The sequence below is a fragment of the Typopeltis vanoorti genome, chromosome 18 (assembly GCF_054136105.1).
Source record: "Typopeltis vanoorti isolate ZY-2024b chromosome 18, IOZ_Tvanoo_1.0, whole genome shotgun sequence".
NCBI classification, from domain to species: Eukaryota; Metazoa; Arthropoda; class Arachnida; order Uropygi; family Thelyphonidae; genus Typopeltis; species Typopeltis vanoorti.
Window position 1 is genome coordinate 54,284,086 of NC_143566.1, and position 26,622 is coordinate 54,310,707.

The following is a 26,622-nucleotide window of genomic DNA, read 5'->3' on the forward strand; positions in this document are numbered from 1 at the left end:
GAATTACAAGGCTTGTGATTATGAACAGCTTGGGGCTACAGCATGAAATGAGGTGTTAAGCAGGAGGGAGATAAATGTTAAACAAAAGATATATAACAACATATCTTTGTAATACATTTACACTGATGTGTAAATGTATTACAAAGATCAAAATACTGAATAAATTGGATGTCAAATGGATGAATAAAGGGATTAAATATGAAATTTGGAAGAAGGGGATACTGTGGAGGTAGCACAAGATGAATAATGTTAAAAGTTTATTTTTCACTTGGTTAGACTATAATAAATTTAGTTTAATCCTTTATCCAAGTGTGAGCAAACAAAGTTTGCGCCTGAAAGTAGCTTCAGGACTGGGGTAGGGTGGTACAACACCGGGCAACTAGTTGCAAAGGCGGAGCAAGCTAACATCACTCGTATCTCAGTATCTCCCATAATGCAAAACACATCTCCTTGCAGATATGTATAATGTTATGCATTAAGGGAAGGGCCACTACCCAGACTAGTTTCGACCTTTATTGAGGTCTCTTCAGTGGGAGCCAGGCTCAAGTGGAGATACCAGGCAGAACTCCTATAGGTAGAGATTAACTTGCTAATGCTTCTGCCTGGTATCTCCACTTGGGCCTGGCTCCCACTGAAGAGACCTCAATAATGGTTGAAACTAGTCTGGGTAGTGGCCCTTCCCTTAATGCATAACATTATACATAACTGCAAGGAGATGTGTTTTGCATTATGGGAGATACTGAGATAGGAATGATGTTAGCTTGCTCCACCTTTGCAATGCGTTGTCCGGTGTTGTACCACCTTACCCCAGTCCTGAAGATACTTTCAGGCACAACTTTGTTTGCTCACACTTGGATCAAGGATTAAACTAAATTTATTAAAGATGAATAATGGTAGCAATCAATGGCATGAAGAGTATAAGCAGCATGCCAGGAAGGTGACTCAGTTGGGAAGGGCAGCAAAACTAGAGAATGTGCAGAAATAAGCAAATTTCATGTACAAGTTGCAGAGGATGGGAATAGATCTTCAGTTATTTGCTGATGATGCAAAGCTGGGAAGAATGAAAGTGTTGAAGGGTTACTAAGTAGCACTGCTGATGTTAATTCCCTTCAGGAAGATTTGAACAGACTTTTTACTTGGATAAAGGAATAGGGTTGCAGTTTTAATATCATTAAGTGCAAGGTTTTGCATTTTGGAATACAGAAATATAAGACTGTGTACTATATGTGAAAGTGCTGTGGGCAATATGCCTGTAAACTGTATACTATTACTTGCTATTTATAAGCCACCATTATTATTAATTTTATATATATTCCTTTCTTATTTTTATTTGATAAGACTGCACCACAAGTATCTTTTAATTGGCATAAAACTCGATAATACGGCTGGTTGATTTATCTCTCTCTCTCTCTTTCTCTAACACAAATTCCTCCAGTAAAACTTTACACAAACAGTTGTGGTCTATTTAAACTTAACTATACGCTTCGGCTATCTTACTTGGTTTCCCACTCTTAAGTTCACTTTTATTTAGGAATAGTGCATTGTAAAATAAACAATCAGGTGGCACTCTATTAACATATAATTAAAACAATTTATTTACAATAAAACAAAAATTACATTAAATAAGCGATAGGGAGGTTACTCTCTCTTTCTACCTATCCTTGTATACTTTTGGTATAAAGAAACAAACTTTCCCTTTTCAATATTAAATGACTATACAATGTAATTATTCTGTTACTTCTCTGCTAAAAAAAATTAAATTGCCGAGACTAATTTACTCATAAAAAGATTAGCTAGCTATGACAAGTTATCTTACAGTTTATATTCCGGTTAACAACAAATCAGAGGACTCTCTTATAGATATTTCCTATTACTATTTCTTATCAGTCCATCTATGACATATCTCCTAGATTACAAAAAGAATGCACATTAAAGGATGTAATACACTTACAGAGGCTTTTGTCACGGCACCTTCCAAAAGTCCTGCATCAAAGTCTCAATGGTTTTTCTTTCATCTCATGCCTTAGGTTTCTGTCCAGAAAGTCTTGTTTCAGGGGGCACTTTGTCGGAATATTGGCGGCTCTTGGATTGCAATCTTCCCAGTACTCAAAAGTTCAGGAAAGAAGTTTCAGCATACAGGCTTGAAGATCGCTCTGTGGCTTTTGGCTTTGGTTGACTTCCCGCAGCACTAGGACATCCGACCGGCACTTGGCATCACCTGTTCTCCCAATTTTTCCTCTGCTGTGGGTTCGCCGTAAAATCTTGTCCTCTGGGTCAGACTGTTTCTGGTTCTCCATCGACTGCCTCTGGCTATCTTTGGTAACAGTGCTTTGCCCCTGCTCTCTCAGTAACTGTGGCTTGCCTCCCTTCTTGATAACTGCGCCTCCCCTCTCCTTTCTTCGGTAACTGGACCTCACCTCTGCTCTCTCGGCAATTGGACCTCAGCTCTTCTGTTGGCAACTGGACCTCACCTCTCCTCTCAATGTTCGGCTCAGTCCCACTTTATTTTTGCCTTCTTGGAACCTTGCACCAAGGGTTGTAAACCCCAAAGAAATTGGCAGTTCTCCTTGAGTTTTTTGTTAAGGCCAGCCCGTTCTTTCTTCTCCTTGGTGTACTCTTTTTTCCTTGTCTTGTCGGGCAGCAGAAACTTCTCTAAAACTAGCAGATCTCTTTGATGCTAACTTTGAAGGTGTTCATGCGCAGAGCTCGCGAACAACTTTCTCACACACTTAATTGTAAACAACTTTCTTGTGCTCTTGTACATAGCTATTATACAAAGTCCCAATGGCAAAGCATTGCCTTTGTTTTTGACGTTCTAGAAACTTCAGTTAAAACAGTAAATATAATCAATTCCCATAGGATTATTTACATTAATATTTAACATAAAATATTTTTGTAACTCATGAGATAGTTACAAAAAGTTATTTTTGTAACTATCTCATGAGACTTGACCTCTGTAAAAATCGACGTAAAGCGCTTTGGTATTTCTAAGCTACATCAAGTTTTACATGCCCTCTAAACTTCTACTGAAGTTTAGAGCGCATACTGCAAATGTTGCAAAGACTGCACATCATAGTGCCTATGATAAGAAGTGCTCTAACGTAGTAATAAGGAAGTGCTTGTGCCCAGGGCCGGTGGAAGCAGGCATGCAGAGCATGCAGGCGCCGCTACAAAGGGGGTGCACTGTTTACAATGTTCAAAGTTCATTTTTAAGAAACAAAATTTTTATCATAGAAACAAAAAATTCTTAGAATGACCAATATTAAAATAAATAAGGCCGGATACACCAAATAAAAATTTAAAAAAATTCTATATTGCCACCTCTTTTATGAGCCGGCTGTTTACAATTTTGCAGCGAGAGCAGGCTAAATGCTTGCCTGAAGAATGTTGTATCTACTTCAGTCTATCTAAAGTGAAACAGTGAACGGTTTTTATGTGCAGAAATGAATTTTCATATAAAACATTTGTTGCTAGTTAACCAATCATATGGTACGCATCTCAGTAGGCTACTCACACTAATGCAGCACGGACTATTATTTCATCTCTGTGCCGTGTTGTGTAATAATTTCTTGTGGATATAAAATAGAAATGGAATCGAAAATTTAAAAAAAGTTATCCGGTGCACAAAATCATAGGTGTCATGTTGCGAAAAAAGCAGATATTAAGAAACAAACTGAGGCTCTTAATAAATTTGTTAAAATATTAAAATATTCTGATGCAGATTGTAACCAACTTGATACATCAGAAATCAGAGTTGAAGAACCATGCACATCATCTAGTTTGCATGAAAGTGCTATTGCAACTAGTGAACAAGATAACAAGATGCATGATTTAAATGAAAAACAGTTAGAAGATTTAGTTGTAGTTGACCACGAAACTAACACATTGTTAGTTTCTGTAAATTTAGAAGATCCAGGTGAATGGGGAAATATTGATGAAAAATTATCAGTTGTTTTAATTGAAATGGAGTCTGTTCAAAAGAAAAATAAAATATATCCCAGAGATACATATGGTCGTAAATTTGGCGACACGTATTATAATAGAAAAATGGAAAACGGGGAGCTCGCGCCAAGAACATTGCTCATTTATTCCGAAACTTTAAATTCTGTTTTTTGCTTTTGTTGTAAACTTTTCACACCTACTGAATCAAGTAGTCTTGTAGAAGATTATAACAATTGGAGAAATGTAAGTACAACTTTGCATAGATATGAGATTAGTTTAACTCAGATGAAAAATTTCTTAAAATGGAAGGAACTTGATAAAAATTTAAAAAACAAAACTACTACTGATTGCCAGACTCAAAGCATGTATATAATGGAAAAGAAACATTGGACAAGTGTTTTAGAACGCTTGATTGAAATTATAAAATTCCTTGGTAGCCAAAATTTAGCTTTTTGCAGATCATCTGATAAATTATATGAAAAGAATAACGGCAATTTTTTAAAATTAGTCAAACTTTTTGCAAAGTTTGATCCCGTTATGGAAAATCGTGTTGAAAGGGCCCTACAACGAAACAATAAAGTACACTATTTGAGTAAAGACAGTCAAAATGAAATATTGGAAACTTTAAGTAACGCAATCAGGGATACATTTTTATTATCAATTCGAAAATCTAAATATTATTCCATAAATTTAGACTGTACACCTGATGCAAGTAAAACAGAACAAATGACCATTATTATTCGCGTTGTTTCCTGTGATAATGGAATTGTCAAGATCAGGGAAAACTTTTTAGGTTTTGCAGATATCAGATTCCACAGGATGTGGTTTATGTGCAACAATAATGGAACAACTGGAAAAATGGAACATTCCCATTGAAGACATGTGAGGTCAAGGGTATGACAATGGGGCAAATATGAAAGGGAAAAATATGGGGTCCAAAATTTGCTTTTGAACAAAAATCCTCGAACTTTTTACGTACCATGAGCTAAATTTAATCATTAACAATGCAGCCAAAGTGAATGCAGATACAATTAGTTTGTTTGCAATTATTCAAGAAATATAACATTTTTTTTCATTCTCTTACAAACACGTTGGGCAATCCTTTTAAAGTTTGTAAAAAAATTAACATTGAAACAGCCCTCAGAAAAGCGATGGGAAATTAAAATTAATGCAATCCACTCTCTACGATATCAGTTAAGAGAAATTTACGATGCACTTTTTGAAATTTTAAATAATGAAAATTTTAATAAAGAAACTCAGCATGAAGCACAAACATTATGTGCTAAAATAAAGGTCTACAAATTTATTTTCTCTCTTATAACTTGGCATGATTTACTTAACAGAATAAACCCTGTGAGTAAAATGCACTTTTTGAAATTTTAAATAATGAAAATTTTAATAAAGAAACTCAGCATGAAGCACAAATTATGTGCTAAAATAAAGGTCTACAAATTTATTTTCTCTCTTATAACTTGGCATGATTTACTTAACAGAATAAACTCTGTGAGTAAAATGCTTCAAGACAAAAATATGAACATTACACTTGCTTTAGAATCTATCGAAAACTTAAAAATATTCTTACAAAAGTATCGATCAGATACAAATTTTAAAGAAGTTCTAAAAACGGCAAAAGAACTGAGTGAAGAGGTGGATGGAGAACAAGAATTTTAAACTGGTACGGAAGTTTGATGATGAAAGAAGACATGACAATTTGACGAGCATCATGACGAAATGCCACAATTGCCAGAAGATAAATTTAGAGTGAATGTGTTTTATACACTTCTAGACGTTGCAATGTGTTCGTTAATAGAAGTTTTGAACAACTAAAAACATATGATAATTTCAATTTTGTTGTACAGATCACTACAAATTAATAACGAAGAAGCACGAAAAAATTGTGACGATTTAGAGATTCTCTTGAAGGATGGCAACAATAAAGATGTAAATACAACAGAATTATATGATGAGTTATGTGCTTTCCGGGATATTTTTCGGAAGGATAATTTAAATATTCCAAACCCTTTCGTTATTCTTAATTTTATTGTGTCCAATAATTTATCTTTTCCTAACTTTTCAATTGCTTTAAGAATACTATTAACCTTACCAGTTAGTGTAGCGAGCGGTGAACATTCCTTTTCCAAGTAGAAATTGATCAAAACCTATTTAAGAACAGGTATGTCATAAAAAAGGTTTGTTAGTTTGGCGTTAATAGCTATTGAAAATTATATATATGCGGAATTAGATGTTAAGACCATTATTTCTAATTTTGTGAATGTGAAATCAAAAACCCTAAAATTTTAATTTAAAAAATTTCAAGTATATTTATATAATTTAATTTATTTTCTGTTATTCTGTAAAGATGTTATTTTTTGAATACTTATATTAAATGTTCCAATTATTTCTGAATTCTTTTCTTATTTTCTAATCTATCTTGAGTTTCTTTTATTTTCCTAAAAGATAGTTCCACTTATAAAAATTATTAAAAAATGTTTACGAGTTACTAAGAATTTAGTAACTTGCAAAATGTAAGAATTTTTTAAACTTCAGTTCAAATAAATATTAACTTTAATTAAAATTCATTTTAATTTTGTTAGCGATTCGGGTTGGTGAGAAGGCTATAATCCCTGTATCATTATATTCAATGTTTAAAGTGAAGTGGCTTTATCAAAATTTGCTTTAACTTTTGAGAAATTTTTGAATATTTGGGTTTTTAATGATTATCCTACCTAGTCAACAACCCTGGTTCATTAGATTTAGCGAACCAACGTGTGGCTGTTCTGTTAAAATTTATTTAAGAAATTTCAAATAATTTAAATTTTTATGATCGTAAAAGAACTGCACACGCTCAGATCATTACAGGGGCGCTAAGATAGAAATTACATGTGAGCCCAGTAATCCAGAAGTGGGTGTATCAAGGCCTTATAAAGAGGAATAACAACTTCCTTATCTCTACATGTTAATGTGTTCTTCAACAGCCAAGTAATCTTATGGGCCACCTTAGTGACATTAGAAATTTATATTCTAAACTATAACTCTGTCTACTGCCACCCCTAAATCTCTAGCTGCATTTATTTCCTGGAGTATAGTGCAATCAATATGATACATGACCGGTAATCTATTTTTCCCAAAATGCATAACTTTACATTTTTCCACATGATACCCATTATCTTTTGACATATCAATAAACAGAAGCAGTAGGTAAAGTGTGTTTCGTTTTGAAGTGAAATGTGCCAATTAAGACAACTCACACTTCAAAACAACAGAAAAGATGGATTTCAAGGCAAGTTGGTGATTAATGAACAGATGTGAAATTTATGCAAAAAATTATCTTTATATCAGCATGAAAAGGAATGTCTTTGAGCAATTTCTAGAAGTATGTTAAGAAAAAAAAACCAAACCATATGTGTATTTTCCATGTTAAGTTAAACACCTCCATAACATAGTTGTAAGAATGAAGGAACAATATTGAGAAAAACTCGTTACTTTCTCATCATGATAGCAGAATTTTCCACTCAAGTAGCAGGACTTTAGCCCTGAGAAACTCAGGTTTTTCGTTCTGCATAGACATAGTCAAATTAGCCAGACTACTTATGTAATTAACAGACAAAAAGTACTATTGCTTGCAGAAGATAGCATAATAATAATAAAACTATCTTGGATTATACTAATCATTTTCACTTTTTCTCTCTCTCTTAACTCTCTTTTCTTCCAGAAGTTCTTTCATATTCTCTTTCATGCTGAACTTATCACTAGTTAAACTGTTTTTACCTGCTAAAATTACCATCCCTTTTACTTTTCTTTTCTGTGTTTTTGACTGCATTTGTTAAATTTTTTATTGGCAAAATCTCAAATTAATAACCCAGTCATCAACCCACTCAAAGTAATAAACCTTTTTTTGGATATAATCATATATCCAAAACAAGGGGATATTTTCTGGATATAATTCCTGTCTCTAGAGACATAGTGGAATGTGCAGTGACCCATACTGTGTCTACTGATTAAGTAGACACAATATGTCTACTGATTGATGTGGGAGTTCTTTAGTTTGTGAACAATTTTTGCAGCGGGAAGGGGGGGGGGAATATATGCTATATCCATGCAAGAAAGGATAAGGTAAAAGAGGTGCAGTTTTATCATAATTTTTGAATGTTCCATATAGATACAGTAATTTGTTCTTTTATATGTACTAAGAGTTCAGCATTTTCTCCTGGTCTTAGCTTCTTTTCCCTACTTTTTGATTTCTTATATTCACACTAAAGGCAGAGATGTTCTTGCTTGGCATGAAAAGTCTGAAAGAGGATCTGATGTATGATTTTTTTTTACAAATGCCTTGATATTTAATCAGTATATGATATCATTTGTGCTGATCGGAAAGGCAGTATGAAATTCTGATCTACAAAAGAACTGTTAATACAAATGAAATAAGAACTTTGGTTGAGGAATTTTTTCTTATCAGTTAAATACTGTATTAATTGTTTGCTAGGGCTGTCTCATGGATATTGAAGGAAATGTTCTTTATAAATGTATTTGTTAGCATTGTCATTTTTTTTAGGTCATTGAAAACTGTGTTAAAGTTATGAATATTGCATAGACCCCCCCCCCCTGAGTTCCGGACTGGCAGGCCGGTTCTCCTTGAATTCTGATGACTCGAATTTTGAAGACTCGACACTCAAGGTAGTCCCTGAGTTTCAAAACGTTTCAAATAACTTGAAAAAAAAACGTGACAAAAAAAGGCTTATTTTATATAATAGGGAAGATAACTTGACAAAAAACATGACACAAAAACGTTACAAAAAAAGGCTTATAATTTTATATTATAGGGTATATATATATATATATATATATATATATATATATATATATATATATATGATGAAATATTTATGCAATTGCTTGAATTAGTCTGGAAAATGTTGAATTTAATAGTGTTTTCTAAGTTGCCAAGTACCTACCATATATGATATATAATGAAGATATGACAAAAAATAAAGAAATTAAACTCATCTAATTTGAATATAATAATAATTTACATTACTCATAAGTGCTTCTTACCAAGAACAGTAACTTCAATATTTTCTTCATCCTTCCCTGAGCTGTTAGAAGCAATGATTTTATATTTTCCACTTTGTTTACGAGAAGCATTGCTGATTCTAAGATGAGTGTGGTAATCCTCATTTTCTATTTTAATGGTTTCACTTTGTTCCAGTGGTTTACCTCCAAATGACCACTTGGTTGCAGGTGGAGGCTCTCCAATAACTTCAACATCCAGTTTCGCTGTCTGACCACAACGCACTACAACAGGTTGTAAATTGTCCCTTATAATTTTTGGTGCCACTATATAAAAAAGAAAAAAAATTTAAGCACAGTTAAGATGAATAGGAAATGGAATAATAATAAATTAAAGCATTTCTAATATAAGTAAAATGGCATTGGTTTAAAATGACTTTTATTACATTCAGCAGTTCAATCCACTCACAAGTCTGCTGCATTTGTTTCTTATATCAGTTTGTCTTGTCTATTTTGCAAGATTAAAAACATGAGGATAAAAAAAAAACACTCAAATGAGAATCTTTATATCTCTTTTAGTTGATTTATTCTAGCAAATTAATACAGCAGGAATTATAAAAATAGTTATTATTATTATTCATAAAAGCTTCATAAGATGAAGATTTTTATGAAGCTTCATAAAATTATTATTATTATATTTATTATTATGGGTATCTCCATGGAGTCAGTAGACTTATCGTGGGAGACCCAAACTAGCAAAACAATATTTGTCATATCTCTTCTTAAATTCATTTACAGACAAAGGTGGTGAATGAGCAAACAACTCATTCACCACCCTCCAGGCTAAAAACCTTGTTCTGATACCCTTGTTAACCACACTCTTCTTTAATTTACAGGGATGACCTCTTGTTCTTCCATCACTATCACGCAGTTGAAACATTTCCCCTGCATCAATCCTATAAAAACCTTTCAGTAATTTAAATGTTTCTATCATATCCCCTCTTCTTCGCCTATCAACCAACCTCTGCAATCCACAAGCTCTCAATCTATCAATGTAGGAAGCATTTTTTACATCACTTACCAACTTGGTCACTCTTCTCTGAACCCTCTCCACAGCCTCCTCATCTCCAAGGAATCCAAGTGACCAGACCTGAGCACAGTAATCCAAATGTGGAAGTATCAACACTTTATAAAGGGAAATAATAACCTCTTTATCTCTGGATGTTAGTGTGTTCCTCAACAACCAAGTAATCCTGTGTGCAATTTTGGACACCTTAGCAATGTGTCCTCTGAACTTCATATCCCTATCTACCAACACCCCTAAGTCCTTAGCCTCATGAATCTTTTGGAGTACTGTTCCATCAATGTAGTACACAGCTGGTAATCTTTAAATCCCAAAATGCATAACTTTACACTTTTCCACATTAAACTGACATCCATTAGCTTTTGCCCATTCTACCAGCTTATTTAAATCATCCTGCAAACTTTCAACATCAGCTTGATTTTTTATTGCGCTACCCAACTTTGCATCATCAGCAAACAACTGAATATCTCCCTTTAAGCCATTTCCTATATCATTTATACACAAATTAAACAACAATGGCCCAAGCACAGAGCAACACAACTGGTTACCTGCCTCATCCTGGACTCAGCTCCTCCATACACCACCTTCTGGTATCTCTACCTGAGCCATTCTCCTATCCATATCACCAATTTAGTATCCATTCCATCTGCTCCAATTTGCGTAACAGTGTTCCATGGGGGTATCCTGTCAAAAGCCTTAGCAAAATCCAGAAGTACCAATGTGTAGCCAGTTCCTTTCTCCAACTCAGATGTTATTCTATTATGAAAAGTTAATGATTGTTAAGGCAGGATCTACCTTTAACAAAACCATGTTGGCCTCTATAGAGTATCATATCCTGATCCACCCATTCTTGAATTTTGTCTTTAACCAACTTTTCCAATACTTTTACCACTACTCCTGAGATGGTGATTGGTCTGTAATTAACTACCTCAGTTTTAGAGCCACCCTTATGCAAAGGAACCGCTTTGCCTAACTTCCACTTTTTAGGGACCATACCAGAGTTTGAACTTAAATATCCAAGTAAGAGAGGGTTGACAATTCTTTTGCACATTCACGCAACACCCAAGCTGATATTCCATCTAAGCATACAGCAGTGTTTGCATTTAAATTTTGCAATATATTAAATACCTCTGATTTCTTGGCTTCAATTCTCACATTAGTTATTGCTACAGGTACAGAGATATCCTCACTTGGGTGATAGACTTTTGAAAAGAGATCACTCAGTAACTCGACTATTACATCTGATTTTGTCACCTCAATACCATCAGCACCCACTAAAGTTATCCTTCCAAAGTCATTCTTCCTTTTACTTGCCACATAGCAGAAGCACTCTTTGGGATTACCCCTGATCTCTTTGGCTAAGGTCTTCTCATAATCTGATTTAGCTTTTCTTACTATGCTGGTAACCTTCCTAGCTTGAGCCTTGTACTGCTCATGAGTGTACTGATCACCTTTCTCCTTGTAAATTCTCCATAATATTTTCTTTTTTTGCAGATCAAGCTTGATACTACTGCTCATCCATCTAACGCCTGCCTTGCCTGACCATAGGGGCACAATCTGATATTGCTTTCCTCAGATACCCACTGATTTTATTCCATGCACTGCTAATATCTTTCCCCTGCAATATGTTCTGCCATGGGATGACTGCAAGCTCACTCCGAAGCTTGTTATAATTGCCTAACCTGTAGTTCCGTATATACCCCTTCTTAACAGAAAAATCCAGATTTTGCAATCTCCCAAGTCAATACCACATGATCGCTTTCACCAATTGGAGGTAACAAGGACACCTTACTTATGCATATAACTTCTGAACCAATAACCAGGTCCAACACTCTCACACCACATGTCCCTTCAGTCATGTGCTGTTTCAAGTAATTATCTCATAGAAGATGTATGAACTCCATTTCCTTTTTGCTACATGATATTTCCTCCTTCCAATTGATATCACCATAATTAAAATCCCCCATGATAATCACTAAACCTGCACTCATTGCACTAATTTGCTGATGCATGAATTCAGTATCTAACCCTGTACTTCCTGGCCTATAGCAGCATCCAACTGTATATTCGGTTGCATTGGTCACTATTTCGCACCAGACTCAAATGAACAAATGGCTCAAATGAACTCTCATTCACATGTCTATCATCTTGATATACTACTTTCTTTGGCTGCAACACATCAGCTATCATCAACATACTCCTTCCCCTGTTCTATCTTCTCTATCTTCCCTGAAAATACTGTACCCATCACATTCAATTCCAGTGACCGCATCTTCTACTGTCAGCCAAGTTTCACTAATGCCTAGAACGTTTGGTGAGATTGCACTGACTAATGCCAAAAATTCTTCTCTCTTCTTTCAAATGCTTCTTGTATTGATATACAAAAATTGCAGTTTCCCTCTAGATCTTGTACCGGCTTTAGAACTGATATATAAGTCTCTAATTTCAGTAGTCCCATGCCGATTTTTATTCCCTCTCTTCTGCTATGTATTCTGCGTATAAGGATCAATAAATATACAATCAGTACTAAAGTTTCTCTCTCTTACACTCAACCTTTTCAATATTAGTTTCCCTGCCCAATTTCTTCAACTTGTTCAGAAAACAGTAACTTCTTCAATCGCTTATGTCCTTCCATGTTCAGATGAAGTCAATCTCTAGCATACAACTGTCTTTTTCCTTCAAACACACTCCAAACATCAACAAATTCCAGATCTCTTTATTTGCACATTCTTGCAATCATATCATTCATTATCATTGCTCGTCTACTTAACTCATAATTGTCAAAACGAGGCAGCACACACAATATCCTCCCATTGACACTTTTCCTCTTCACAATATCTAACAATGTTCTTAAATCTTTTCCTACCCGATTTATACCATCACTCAGGTCATTTGTACCCACCATAACTATCATCTTGTCTGCTTCATGCCCTCTCTTTATTGCTAAAGCCACTCTTTCTATTGTCCCACCAGCCAAGCAATCCTCATGCATACCACTCTCCATACCCTTAATCATAGAATCACCATATATCTTACCACTCTTAACTTCATTCAAGTCCACACAAATGTCACTCATGGACTCATTTTCTATGGTATTCAGCATGACTCTCCCAGTTTCATTACTCAATGCTCTATTACTTACCCCCCACTCTCACGACATCTCATTTCCTCTAGGCCACTTTAAACACACTCAAATTCTCTGCAGACACCACACTCCCAGGCAAGGCATTCCAATCATTCACAACTCTGCATGGAAAAAACCTGCCTCTCACTCCCCTACTCACATCCTCCCATACAGCCTCCAGGGATCGCCCAATCTTCCACCATCCTCTGCAGAACCCCTCCAACACTGATACCACAACAACCCCCTACCAACCCGTAGGTCTCCTCCACCCCCCCCCCCAGACTCTGCAAGTTGCATCTTCTCAATCTTTCCTCATATACTCGATATTCCAGAGGTTAGAAACTACCTTAGTCAGTTGCCTCTGGACCCCCCTCCAACATCTCTTCGTCCTGCTGAAAATCAGGTGACCAAATCTGAGCATAATAGTCCATGTGTGGCCTAAACAAAGCCTTATACAATGAAACAAGAATCTCCCTACTTCTACAAGTCAGTGTCCTCTACATCATTCCCAGAAGCCTTTGTGTTGTCTTCAAAATTTTAGCAATGTGTCCCCTAAATTTCAGATCCTTATCCACTATCATCCCCAGATCTCTTATTTCCTCTACCTCCGACAATATATCCTCATCAAGCATAAATTCTGCATCCTATCTTTGTTTTCCAAATTTTAAAACCTTACATTTTGCAACATTGAACTCGCATCCCCGTTCCCGTGCCCAATCACTCAATTTATTCAAGTCTTCTTGTAAGGCCTCAACATCTCTACTCTTCATGGTTCATCCCAACTTTGCATCATCTGCAAACAACTGAATATCTCTATCCAAATCTTCGCCAATATCATTAATATACAAGTTAAACAGTAATGGCCCTAAAACAGACCCCTGAGGCACACTGCTAGTGACTTTCCCTTTTCTGGATATCGCTCCCCCCATACACAACTTGTTGATACCTATCAGATAGCCAGTCTCCAATCCAATGCACCAATCTAATATCCAACCCCATCCACTCTAGTTTGACTATCAACTTATCACGCAGTTATCTAGCAAAAGCCTTTGCAAATTCAAAGCATTATACTATGTATCGTTCTCCCCTGTCCATGGAAGTTGTCATCTTATTATATGTGAATAATAATAATAAAGTTATTATTATTAAAAAAAAAATATGTGCAAGTATCTGTTATGCACAATTGCATTCATGTATTATAAATGTATTATATATATATATATATATATATATATATTTCAAAAAATAGATTTAATGACTCCAAGACCGAGATAACATATAAAGATTTTAATGATAAATACTACTAGTTTCGGCATATAGCAGCCTTCTTCAGGTATTTATAAAGGAAAGGAATACTAATAAACATTGAATTATTTAAATAAACAAACTGGAAATTACAGGTACAAATTGCCTCACATAATCGATACATAAAAACGTTGTATTTTTCAAGTTGTTCCAACTGGCGTGCCATTGTTTGTTGCAATTGTGCGTGCAAGTTCACGTGAACGCCAATATTGAATAACTGCAGCATGGCTATCTGGGATGTTATAACTTAAATTATTATTTAAGTGGACCGGGTTCAGTAGGATTTCCCGTGATTCTACGATTTTTCTTTCAAACTCATCTTCACAGCGAAAAATATTTTCTGATCTATTCCAGCATACAGAGTGGCTTTGTTGGTCATCATTAGGATTATTTGAAAAAAGAACATGACTGGATAACGCAGTTGCATGAGATCTTTTGTATGAGATGTCTCTCTTATGCTCTTCTATGCGTTGTTCAATAGATTTGTTAGTTTGACCAAAGTATGGGATATTGCAATCACACCACAATTTATATACTCCAGGGTACTTAAGGTTGTGATGAGTAGGTTTTGGATGGCTGATTAGAGAGCGGATTTTTGGAAGTGTGGTGAAGAAGGTCCTGATATTATATTTTTTAAAGACTTTAGCTATTTTCTTAGAGACTGTGCTAATGTATGGAATAGAGATGCTACCTTTAAAATTAATAGTCTCTGTTGTGCACTGCTTAGGAGGGTTCAGAAGAAGTTTCTTAATTGTTTTTTCAGAGTATCCATTTTGTTTAAAAATAAGAGTGAGGTGATTCATTTCTTTTTGTAGTTCATCTTGTTCATTTAAGAGAGAACGTGCTCTGTGTCCTAAGGTAGATATAATTCCAAGTTTTTGTGGTGGAAAATGATGAGAAAGATTATGCAGATATCTATTGGTATGCGTAGGTTTTCTGTACATAGAGATTTTTAATCTTTCAGAGTATCGTGTAAGCATAACATCCAAAAAAGGTAAAGAGTTATTATTTTCTATATCAGCAGTAAATTTTATATTAGGATGTTGGATGTTTAGATGACGAAGAAAATCTGTGAGAGCTGTGTGCCCGTGATTCCAAATAATGAATATATCATAGTACCCTGGAGTATATAAATTGTGGTGTGATTGCAATATCCCATACTTTGGTCAAACTAACAAATCTATTGAACAACGCATAGAAGAGCATAAGAGAGACATCTCATACAAAAGATCTCATGCAACTGCGTTATCCAGTCATGTTCTTTTTTCAAATAATCCTAATGATGACCAACAAAGCCACTCTGTATGCTGTAATAGATCAGAAAATATTTTTCGCTGTGAAGATGAGTTTGAAAGAAAAATCGTAGAATCACGGGAAATCCTACTGAACCCGGTCCACTTAAATAATAATTTAAGTTATAACATCCCAGATAGCCATGCTGCAGTTATTCAATATTGGCGTTCACGTGAACTTGCACGCACAATTGCAACAAACAATGGCACGCCAGTTGGAACAACTTGAAAAATACAACGTTTTTATGTATCGATTATGTGAGGCAATTTGTACCTGTAATTTCCAGTTTGTTTATTTAAATAATTCAATGTTTATTAGTATTCCTTTCCTTTATAAATACCTGAAGAAGGCTGCTATATGCCGAAACTAGTAGTATTTATCATTAAAATCTTTATATGTTATCTCGGTCTTGGAGTCATTAAATCTATTTTTTGAAATGTATAACAACCGAGTAAAAACTAATCGCCACATATATATATATATATATATATATATATATATATATATATATAAATTATTATTATTATTAGTGTTATATGCACGTATGTAATTTACCTGAGATAATAAAATGTTACAAAAATTATTATTATTATGCGACACCTCCAATTGGTCTAAACACCCATCGAGGGAAGGCATCTATTCTACAGCTCTCTGTCTCCTCCACTTAATCCACCAACTACAATGAACCACAATGCATCATTATCTATGCTAATGTCATCTACTACCCACTATGGGAAGAACAAGAGGCCATCCCCAGAAGTTGTATAGAAATGTGGTGAAGAAGGGTGTATGGAGAAGATATTTTACATGATTTGTTGGTGTGTGGAGTGCATCATGAATGTAGGGAGGGTAAATAACTTCATTATGATAGACATGTTACTGGTTGAGTGGTTCTCCTATGATCAGTTGAAAGTTTATTTTTCACTTGGTTAGAGTATAATAAATTTAGTTTAATCCTTTATCCAAGTGTGAGCAAACAAAGTTTGTGCTTGAAAGTATCTTCAGGACTGGGGTAAGGTGGTACAACACCAGGGCACTCCTTGCAAAGGTTGAGCAAGCTACCAACTCTCCTATCTCAGTATCTCCCAGAATGCAAAACACATCTCCTTGCGGATATGTTTAATGTTATGCATTAAGGGAAGGGCCACAACCCAGACTAGTCTCGACCTTTATTGAGGTCTCTTCAGATACAAGGAGTGCCCTGGTGTTGTACTACCTGCCCCCAGTCCTGAAGATACGTTCAGGTGCAAACTTTGTTTGCTCACACTTGGATAAAGGATTAAACTAAATTTATTATACTCTAACCAATTGAAAAATAAACTTCGACATCTTTCTCTAAATCCAGAGTAATTTATTAAAAAAGGGTGGCACACCATATGGCAACTCATATAGGTAGAGATGACCTGCTAATGCTTCTGCTTGGTATCTCCACTTGGACCTGGCTCCCACTGAAGAGACCTCAATAAAGGTCGAAACTAGTCTGGGTTGTGGCCCTTCCCTTAATGCATAACATTAAACATATCCGCAAGGAAATGTGTTTTGCATTATGGAAGATACTGAGATAGGAGTGTTGGTAGCTTGCTCCACCTTTGCAAGGAGTGCCCTGGTGTTGTACCACCTTAACCCAGTCCTGAAGATACTTTCAGGCACAAACTTTGTTTGCTCACACTTGGATAAAGGATTAAACTAAATTTATTATCCTATGATCAGTGTATTGACTCCATGGAGGTTACTGAAATAATGGTAACAATACTCATCACAACAATTACTTGGAACAGGCCATATTTCACAACACTACCTGACAGACTATTCTTATATTCTTGGGCAGAATCTGAATTCTCTGTATTACCAGTCAAATGAATGTTTGAATGATATCTTGTTTTGACTGTGTATCAAATGTGTGAATGAAGTAATAATAATAATAATAATAATAATAATAATAATAATAATAATAATAATAATAATAACAAATATTCCTTGCATCTAAAGAAGAATTCAAATACATCTTTTCCAAATAAAGCACTCATACTACTGTTCCCTCTTTGATATTATTGTACAGGCACCTCCATGGAGTCTGAAGATTCATCACAGGAGACCCAAATAATCTATCATACCTCTCCTTGTAAACCATTAACACACAAAGCATTAAAAACTGACTTTGGTAACCCATTCCATTCATTCACAATTCTCCTAGTGGAAATTCTAGTCCTCAAACCCTAATTAATCACACTTTTATTCAATTTCCAGGGTCATCCCTGGAAGTTGAGTAAAATTCTGCCACCTCTAGTGGCAGAATTCTGCATCAATCCTATAAAATCCTTCAACTTTAATGTTTCCATCACATCCCATCTTTTTTGTCTACCAACCAACATTTGCAGTCCACACACCCTCAACCTATTCTCATAGGGAACAATGTACAGATCTCACCATCTGGCTGCTTTTCTCTGAATCCTGTTCAACACATCCTCCCCCCCCCTGCCCCATGAATCCCAGGAGACCGGAACTGAGCACAGTAATCCAGATGTGTACATATCAAGGCCATATAAATAACAACTTCTTTAATTGACCATGATTTATAAACATCTAATACCAACAGGTTTTGCCGACAGGGCAGTCCGGCTTCTTAAGGGCTTATAACGGTAAGAGAAAAAACTCAAAGTGGCTAGTACAGAGAAAATGGAGTAACGCTATCATATAAATTAAACATTAAAACAGAACGCATAACATTACACGCATGGAGCATGTTGTGTTAGTGACTGTTATGAGAGCAACTTCTGTAGGTTTGAGCAAAATTTAATTTTCTGGCAGACTGAGTGATCTTATTAAGGTTTTCCATATGTCAGCTATTATCATTCCCTGGTTTCTGTTAAGATTTTCTCCAGAGCGGAGGACTACAATGGCTTCCTTGAAATTTCTAATCTTCTTCTAGGAAAAGCATGGAGCTGCTATCCCAATCAATGGTATGATTAGTAATCGTGAAATGATGGGCTAGACCTGAGTTGTCTGTTCTATTGTTATTAACATCTTCTATATGTTCTTTTTTTCGGATTTCGAGGCTTCTCGACGTCTGTCAAATATAGTTTAGACAAAAAGCACATGGGATGTTGTACACTCCAGCATGTTTGAAAAAAGCATTAATGTCTTTTGCCAATCTTAAAACGTGGTGGATAGTCTTGACTGGTTTGAACGCAACTCTGATGTTGAAAGGTTTAAAAAGTTTTGTGATCTTTTCAGACACTGTACTTGTATAAGGAATAACTATGGATGAACTGTATTGAGTGATGTTAGGTTGTTGTTATTGTTGTTGTTGTTGTGGGGGGGGGGGTTTCTATGAAGAATCTTGTTAATTAAATTCTTTGGATAGCCATTTTTATTAATGTCTCTGATATATGAGTAATTTCATCACAGAGTTCTTTTTCTTCTGAGATGATGTTCGTGGCACTGTATTTGAGCATATGTATTATGCTGAGCTTCTGGGAAATATGGTGAGTTGATTTGAAATGAAGGTAGCATCCAGTGTGTGTTCGTTTGTGGTAGACTGTTAGTTTGATATGTCCATCTGCTAGTTTCTTGATTAGGGTATCCAAAAATGGTAGTTGATTATTTTTTCCCAGTTCCAAAGTGAAGTGTATTTTTTGATGAAAAGAATTAATTTTGGTTAAAAAGTCCAAAAGAGCTGTTTTTGTGTCCCTCCAAATTATGAAGACATCGTCTACATACCTTCACCGCACTAAAGGTTTTGGGTCTAATTTTGAGAAGATGTCTGTTTCTAGCTTTTCCACGAACAGATCTGCACAGGGCAGCGAAAGCGAACGGCTCACAGTTAAGCCATTCAGTTCCTCATATATTGTTTCATTCCATTTAAAATAATTAGATTTAAGGCAATGATGAAAAAGATGAGCTGTATCTTCAGGCAAGAGATTGTATAGAATACTGATAACTTCTTCTACTGGGATGTTGGTAAATAAAAATACGACATCCAAGCTAGCGAGAATGTCTGTCTTTAAGTTTGAGATGTTTTTCAATTTTTCAATAAAGTGCTTTGAATTCTTAATGTAAGTGTCTGATTTTCTGATATGTCCTTTTAGGAGGCTGGAGGTGTTTGGGCAATAAACATGTGGGAGCATTTCTTCCATCAATGATCAGGCATAGCAGAACTCCACTTTTGTGATCTTTCGGGGCTCTATACAATCGTGGCATCAATGGGTGTAGTGACTTCAGATTCTGTTGCAAATCTGTGGACCAACTAGTCATGTTCTGTAATAAGTTATTAGTGTCCTTGTGGTTTTTCCATGTTAGGTCTGTCTCTAATATGTGATATGTTGAAAAATTTGATAGTAATCCTGCAATCTTGGCTATGTAGCCATTAGTGTTAAAATGACTGTGGCACTTACATACCTTCACTATAAGAATGCCAAAAATATACAGGCACACCTTTATGGTATTCATATAGTGAAGGTATGTAAGTTCTTTTCACTTAAACCTTGTTATCCTCCAGGTCTACCTACTCACTGATGAGACCTCAAAAAAGGTTGAAACCGGTCTGGGTAGTGACCTCTTCTCATAATGTAATTACAGTATTACATCTCCTAGGGGCTATGCTTTTACATTGTGAGAATATATCAGGGATAGTGAAGGAGCTTGCTCCACCTTTGATACGAGTTGCCTTGGTGTTGTACTACCAAGTGGTTACTTACACTTGGATTTGCCGATAGTTTTTCGGTATGAAACTCATAGATCTTAGTCCTAGTTCTTAGAGTTTCGCTTACTGGCAGATAAACATCAAAGGATTTGTATCCCCTTCATTAATAAATAACTTCCTTATTTTAACTTGCTAGTGTGTTTTTCAATACCCAAGTAATCTTATGAGCACTTTAACAATTGCTCTAAACTTTAACTCCCTGTCTACCACTACCCTTCAATCCCCATCTTCTTCTATTTCCTAAGTACAATTTCATTAATGTGGTACACAGCATGTAATGTATTTATCCCAAAATGCATAATTACGTTTCTACACATTAAACTGACATCCATTTTCCCAAAATGACAGCCTGTTCAAATTATCCTGCAAGCTCTCCACATGACCTTGATTCACTCTTAATCTGCCTAAATTTTCATCATCAGCAAAGAACTAAATATTTCCTTTCAGGTTATTTTCTATATCACTTATGTACAAAATAAATAGTAGTGGTCCTAGCACTGAACCTTGTGGCACACCACTAGTCTTGATTCTTCCCCTCCATATAAAACTTTCTGATATCTGTCCATCCACCACCCTCTCATCCTCATAATGAGTGTCTTATCCATCTCCATTTGTTGTCATTTGCATAACAAAGTTCCATGTGGTATTTTGTCAAATGCCTTTGCAAAATGCAGCAGAATCATCATGTAGCCATTTCCTTTATCCAACTGAGCTGTCACTCAATTATAAAAATTAGTAAATTACTAAAGCATGAACAGCCCTTTACAAAGCCATGTTGCCCCCATATAGTATCACATTCCTATCCACCCATTCCTGAATTCTCTTTTTGACCAACTGTTCCAGTATTTTTACCACCACTCTGGAGATACCAATTGGTCTATAATTTGTAGCTGCAGTCTTACAATCTCCCATATGCAAGGGAATTATTTTTTTACTCTTTTCATGCTCTTGGAACTCTACCAGAGCTGACTTAAATTAAAAATCCTGGTCAGAGACATTGCCAGTTCCTTGCACATTCCTGTGAAATGCAAGCAGATATCCCATCTAATCCCACAACTACATTTACATTGATATTCTGCAATATCCTAAGAACCTCCTGTTCATTCACCTCTGTTCCTACATAAGTCTCTATCACATATATCGCAGCATTAACCTCATTTGTATGATCCTTGCAAAGTGATCACTCAGTATCTCAACTGTGTTATTTGCATCTGCCACCTCATGACCATCAGCACTCATTAAGGTTATTCTTCCATAGTCATTTCTCCTCTTACTTGCCACATGCAAAAAGAATGCTTTGGGATTTCTTTTGGCCTGCTTGGCTAATATCCTCTTGTAATCTGACTTTGCCTTCCTTACCATACCTCTCTTGTCTGACCCCTGTACGGTTTACGAGTTTCCTGGTGAGCTTTCTTCTTATATATCCTCCACAGCATTTTCTTTTTCTTCAGCTCATGCTTAATGATATTACTCATTCATCTAATTCCTACCTGATTAACCCTCCTTAGCTTAAGTATATGATTTTTTTTTTCTTCCTCTAGATGTCCCTTAACTAAATGATGATGTTAGTCATTGCAAAAGTTAAAAGATTTGTGGAAAGAGATCGAAATTGGTGAGAAAGTGTATAGCCGGTGTTTTAAAAATGGGTGCAGAGAGAGAGAGAGAGAGAAACAAAAAAAAAAAGATTAAAAACAAATTATATTATATTAGAGTACACAATATTGATAGAAGACCAGAAAATGTTAATATCAGTGATAATATTGAAAGTGTGTAGTGATGGAAAGTCAGGACAACATAGAAGACCTGAATAAGAAAATAATATGTTGCATCTATTCCTTCACAGCACAAACTGTGAAGAATGAAAGGCTGCAGGAATGCCAAGAGATTAGTCAAACTGAGAAAAGAAAAAAGTGAGAGGTATGAGATAATAAAGAAGATCATATGAATAAATGAAACAAAGAGGATAAAGATATAAGAATAAAGTCTTATAGTGATTCTAGAATAAGAAGAGTACTTCGTAAAATCCAGAAAAATCTTGTTTTGCTGGTGTGAAACTAAATAATATTAGAAATGCTGTTCAGAATGCAGAAAAACAATGTAAAAGAATTTATTGTTTTGACTAACACCTATGACCTGAGAGTTGAGAAGCACAGTATAAGGAAGAAGGTGATTGGCAGCCTAAGGTGATAGATATATCAGGAATAAAAGGGAGGGGTTTTTGGCATTGGCTAACAGCAGATGATATAGCTACAGGGATAGCATGTGATGGAATTAGTATTTTCATGAAGAAGAGTAGATAGAATGGAGGATAGGGTACTGCTGATGATATTAGATGAATTACAGCCAACAAGAGTAGGAGCCAGTTGTACAGATGGTGCAATCTGGTCTGAGATTGAGGCCAACAGGACAAAATATAAAACTGGTTGCTTCTATAGACGAGGTGGTGCCAGGGATTATATTGGAGACAAGCATCAGTAGATTAGTATGAGTGCTGGACAAGTAATTATTATGAGGAACTTCAACTTCAGAGACATAAACTGGAAGGAGGAAAGATCACATGGTAGGAAGGAATGGGAATTTATATGCCTACTGAGAGATAATTAATACAAGTAGCATGTGATAGAAGAGAATTGGGGTATGAAAGTGATGGTTCTGGTTACAGGATCAGAGATGCACTGTGTTCACCCTTCCCAAGCATGAGAGGATAGTCAGAGGATGTCTGGTTGAATCAATATCAGACGGTATATCCAAGGTCAGAAGAGTAAATCAGGTAAGAGTTTGATGAATGAGTAATATTATTAAGCAAGAGCTGCATAAAAAGATGTTGTGGAAGGTATATAAGGAGAAAGGTGACTACCAAGCGCCAAGGAAAAAAAGGGTGACCAGCATGTTAAAAAAGGCAAAATCAGATTATGAGAAGAAATTAATGAAGCAGGCAAAAGGAAAGCACAGAGAGTTCATTTGTTATGTGGCAAGTGAGAAGAAGAATGACTATGGAAGGAGTTCTGATGGCAGAGGGGTGACAGAGCAAGATGAAATAGATGAGATAATTAGTGACCATTTTCAAAGGGTATATCATCCATGTATGTGTATTTGTCTGTATGATTTGTCTATATTGGGATATTAGAGTGTGGTTCTGGTTACAGGATCAGAAGATGCACTGTGTTCACCCTTCCCATTCATGAGAGGATAGTTAGAGGATGGCTGGTGGAATCAATATCAGCGGTATATCCAAGGTCAGAAGGGCAAATCAGGTAGGAGTTTGATGAATGAGTAATATTAACATTGGGAGGAAAAACCCAAATTTCTCGGGAAAAACACCCTGCTGCCTCCACACGAGATCAGCTAACTCACCTACAATTGAAAAAATCCATATAAAGATTCCTCCCATCATGACGAGAATCGAACCTATGCCTTTTCCAATCAATGGGTGCAACATACTGTACTTCCAATCGCACTATGGAAGCTTAAAATAATTAGTTAATAATTAAAATAATTCTTGGAATAATTAATTCATCATTCTTATTCAGATTTGGATGATGTTTCAGCATTTCACAGGCTCCTTCGAATTTTCTTTCAAACCGGGTTTTGGTGCAGTATAGGACTTGGTGCCTTTCAGTCAGTTCTGTGACATGTTTGGAGTGCGAGATCTGACAGGCCTGCCATAGTGGAGGTATTTAATGTGGTGTTTGTGTTCATCTTTTCTAATTGGGATGGTATGTCCTGTTTCCCCTATGCAAGATAGGTTACAGGTACATTGAATTTTGTAAACCAATGGGTGGACAAGGTATGTAAAAGGATCTTTAGAAGAGCTAAGAAAGTTTCTTAATTTTGCCAGGAGTTTGAAGATTGTCTTGATCTTGTATTTAAGTAGTGTTCTATCTATTTTATCTGAAATGGTCCTAATGTATGGTATAGCTAGTGCATTCTTATAATTTTTTTGCTTTTAATGGCATTTTTAATGGCATTTTTAATGGCATACAGGATTTTGTGAACTGTTTTTTTATTGTAGCCATTTTTTACAAACACTTGGTTATTAATTTCAAATTCTAGGTTCAGAGCTTGTTCATTGGAGCAAATTTTTAGGGCTCTGTGTTTGAGGGTGCTGATGACTCCTAGTTTTTGTGTTGGATCGTGGTATTAAAATTTATGTATTGGTCTCTGTGTATAGGTTTGCAGTAGACTGTGCGGGAGAGGCAGCCTGAGGGAAGATGTGTGACAAGTGTGTCTAGAAAAGGAACAGAGTTGTTGTTTCTGATCTCAATGGTGAACTGGATACATTTGTAATGTTTCTTCAGGTGACTTAGGAATGTATTTAATGTTTCACAACCATGGGGCCAATTGGGAAAGTATCATCAACATATCTGCACCAGACTTTGAGCTTTAAGCTGGCCCCGAATCTAGAGTTCATTGCTCAAAGTCTTCAATATAAAATTTATAAGCCCATGACCATACCTTCTTTTTGTAGGTAAAAATTATTTTGCCACGCAAAATGCCAGGAGGGGAGTACATGGGCAAAGAGAGCCATGATAATGGGGAGAAATATGTTCTGTAAGAGAAGAATAGTATCATTGATCGGGACATTAGTGAAAAAGGCAGTTATGTCAAAGCTGACTAATAAATCTTCATCATTGAGTGTGATGTTTCTACTTTTGATTATGAAGTGTGTATTTTTTATCTAGGAAGGGGAAATGACCTATCAACTCCTTGATTGTGGCTGCTAGTTTCTTGGCTAAGTGATAATTAAGGCTGTTGATTGCTTAACTAGAGGTCATAGTGGTGTGTTTGTTTTGTGTGTTTTTGGCACCATAAATTCTGGGAGCCTGGAGGTAATGTGGTATTAGGTTTTTGGTTGTTTCCTCTGGCTGCATGATTACTGATTTGATTAATTCTGTTGAATTCTTTTGATGTGGTTTATAGAATTATAGAACACCATTTGGTGCATGTTGTGGTCGGATACCACAACTGGTTCACTTTTTCCAGGTAAGCTGTCCAATCAAGAACAATGGTAGCAGTGCCTTTATCTGCTTTTGTAATAATGATATCTCAGTTATTTTTTAAAGATTTAAGGGCAAATTTTTCTGCTGTCGTTGGGTTGCAACTTAGTTGTTTATTGGAGTTTAATATGTATGATGTTGCCATTCATATTTTGTCAGTTATATTGGAGGGGAGGAATTTTAGACCTCTTTCAATGTGATAAATAAAATCTAGTTTGGTAACTAACCTTGGTGTAATGGTTCAGGTCTTTTTTTCAGAAGCGAGAGTTCTCCTTCATCCAGGTTATAGCTGGATTTGTTGATAACTTGGCCATGGTCCAATGGTGGTGGGTTGCTCCTAACTTCACTTCTAGGCGACTGGCTATTTCTTGTATCATTGGTTTGTAATTGGCTATTCCTCTAGTTATGCCATCCAGATTGTCTGTTGCTTTCTTGTTGTTTTAGTGCTTGAAACTTTCCTATTAATTTCTGTTTATTCTTAAGTAAATTGTGCTTTGCCAAATCATCTGTAATCCTCTCTAGAACATACCAAATATTGGGATTTATGTGGTTCGATAGCTCTAATTTTTGTTGTAAAATGCTGGCTTGGATAACTACTAAATTTTTGCGAGCCTCATAGATTTGTTCTCTCAAAAAAGGCTTTTTCCATATGGGCATAATACAAAGCACTTTGGCTGAAGTAAACTTTTTAGCTTAATGCAACTAGGTATCAAGTTGCTGTCTTTACATCATTTTAGAAAGACTATCCAATTAATTAACATAGAAACACATATTTTCATCTTACCACAGTGGCTGCATTGCTTGTGGGTCAAATTTCCATGGATTATTCCAATTCTTTAATTTTACATGGTGGTCAACATTTATAGTGAAGAATTTATGGAAACACAACACACGTGTTAGAAAAATTACTTTACTTATCATTAAGAAAGTAACATTCAACATTTTGACCTCTGTATTGAGGTCATCATCAGGAAAGCATACATATGTATAATATACAAGCTACATGATACTACATTATTATTATTATTATTATTTCGGGCTACTCCAGGGAATCCTTAGACTCATCGAGGGAGGCCCTAAACATCATGTCCACACAACTATACGACATTCTCACAGTATCTATCATACCTTGCCTTGAACTCACTCACTGTCATAGGCACCCACAACA

The 26,622-nt window shown here is 35.7% G+C and overlaps 1 protein-coding gene across 1 annotated transcript in view; it reads right to left on the reverse strand.

Moving 5' to 3' along the window:
- The window catches only part of LOC150096673 (twitchin-like), a 2,440,784-nt gene that overhangs the window by 1,484,731 nt on the left and 929,431 nt on the right, over positions 1-26,622 (reverse strand). Inside the window, exon 44 of the mRNA XM_090408679.1 lies at positions 8,995-9,276. Within this exon, the coding sequence (XP_090264805.1) occupies positions 8,995-9,276 (282 nt within the window). The remainder of the gene's footprint in view (positions 1-8,994; positions 9,277-26,622) is intronic.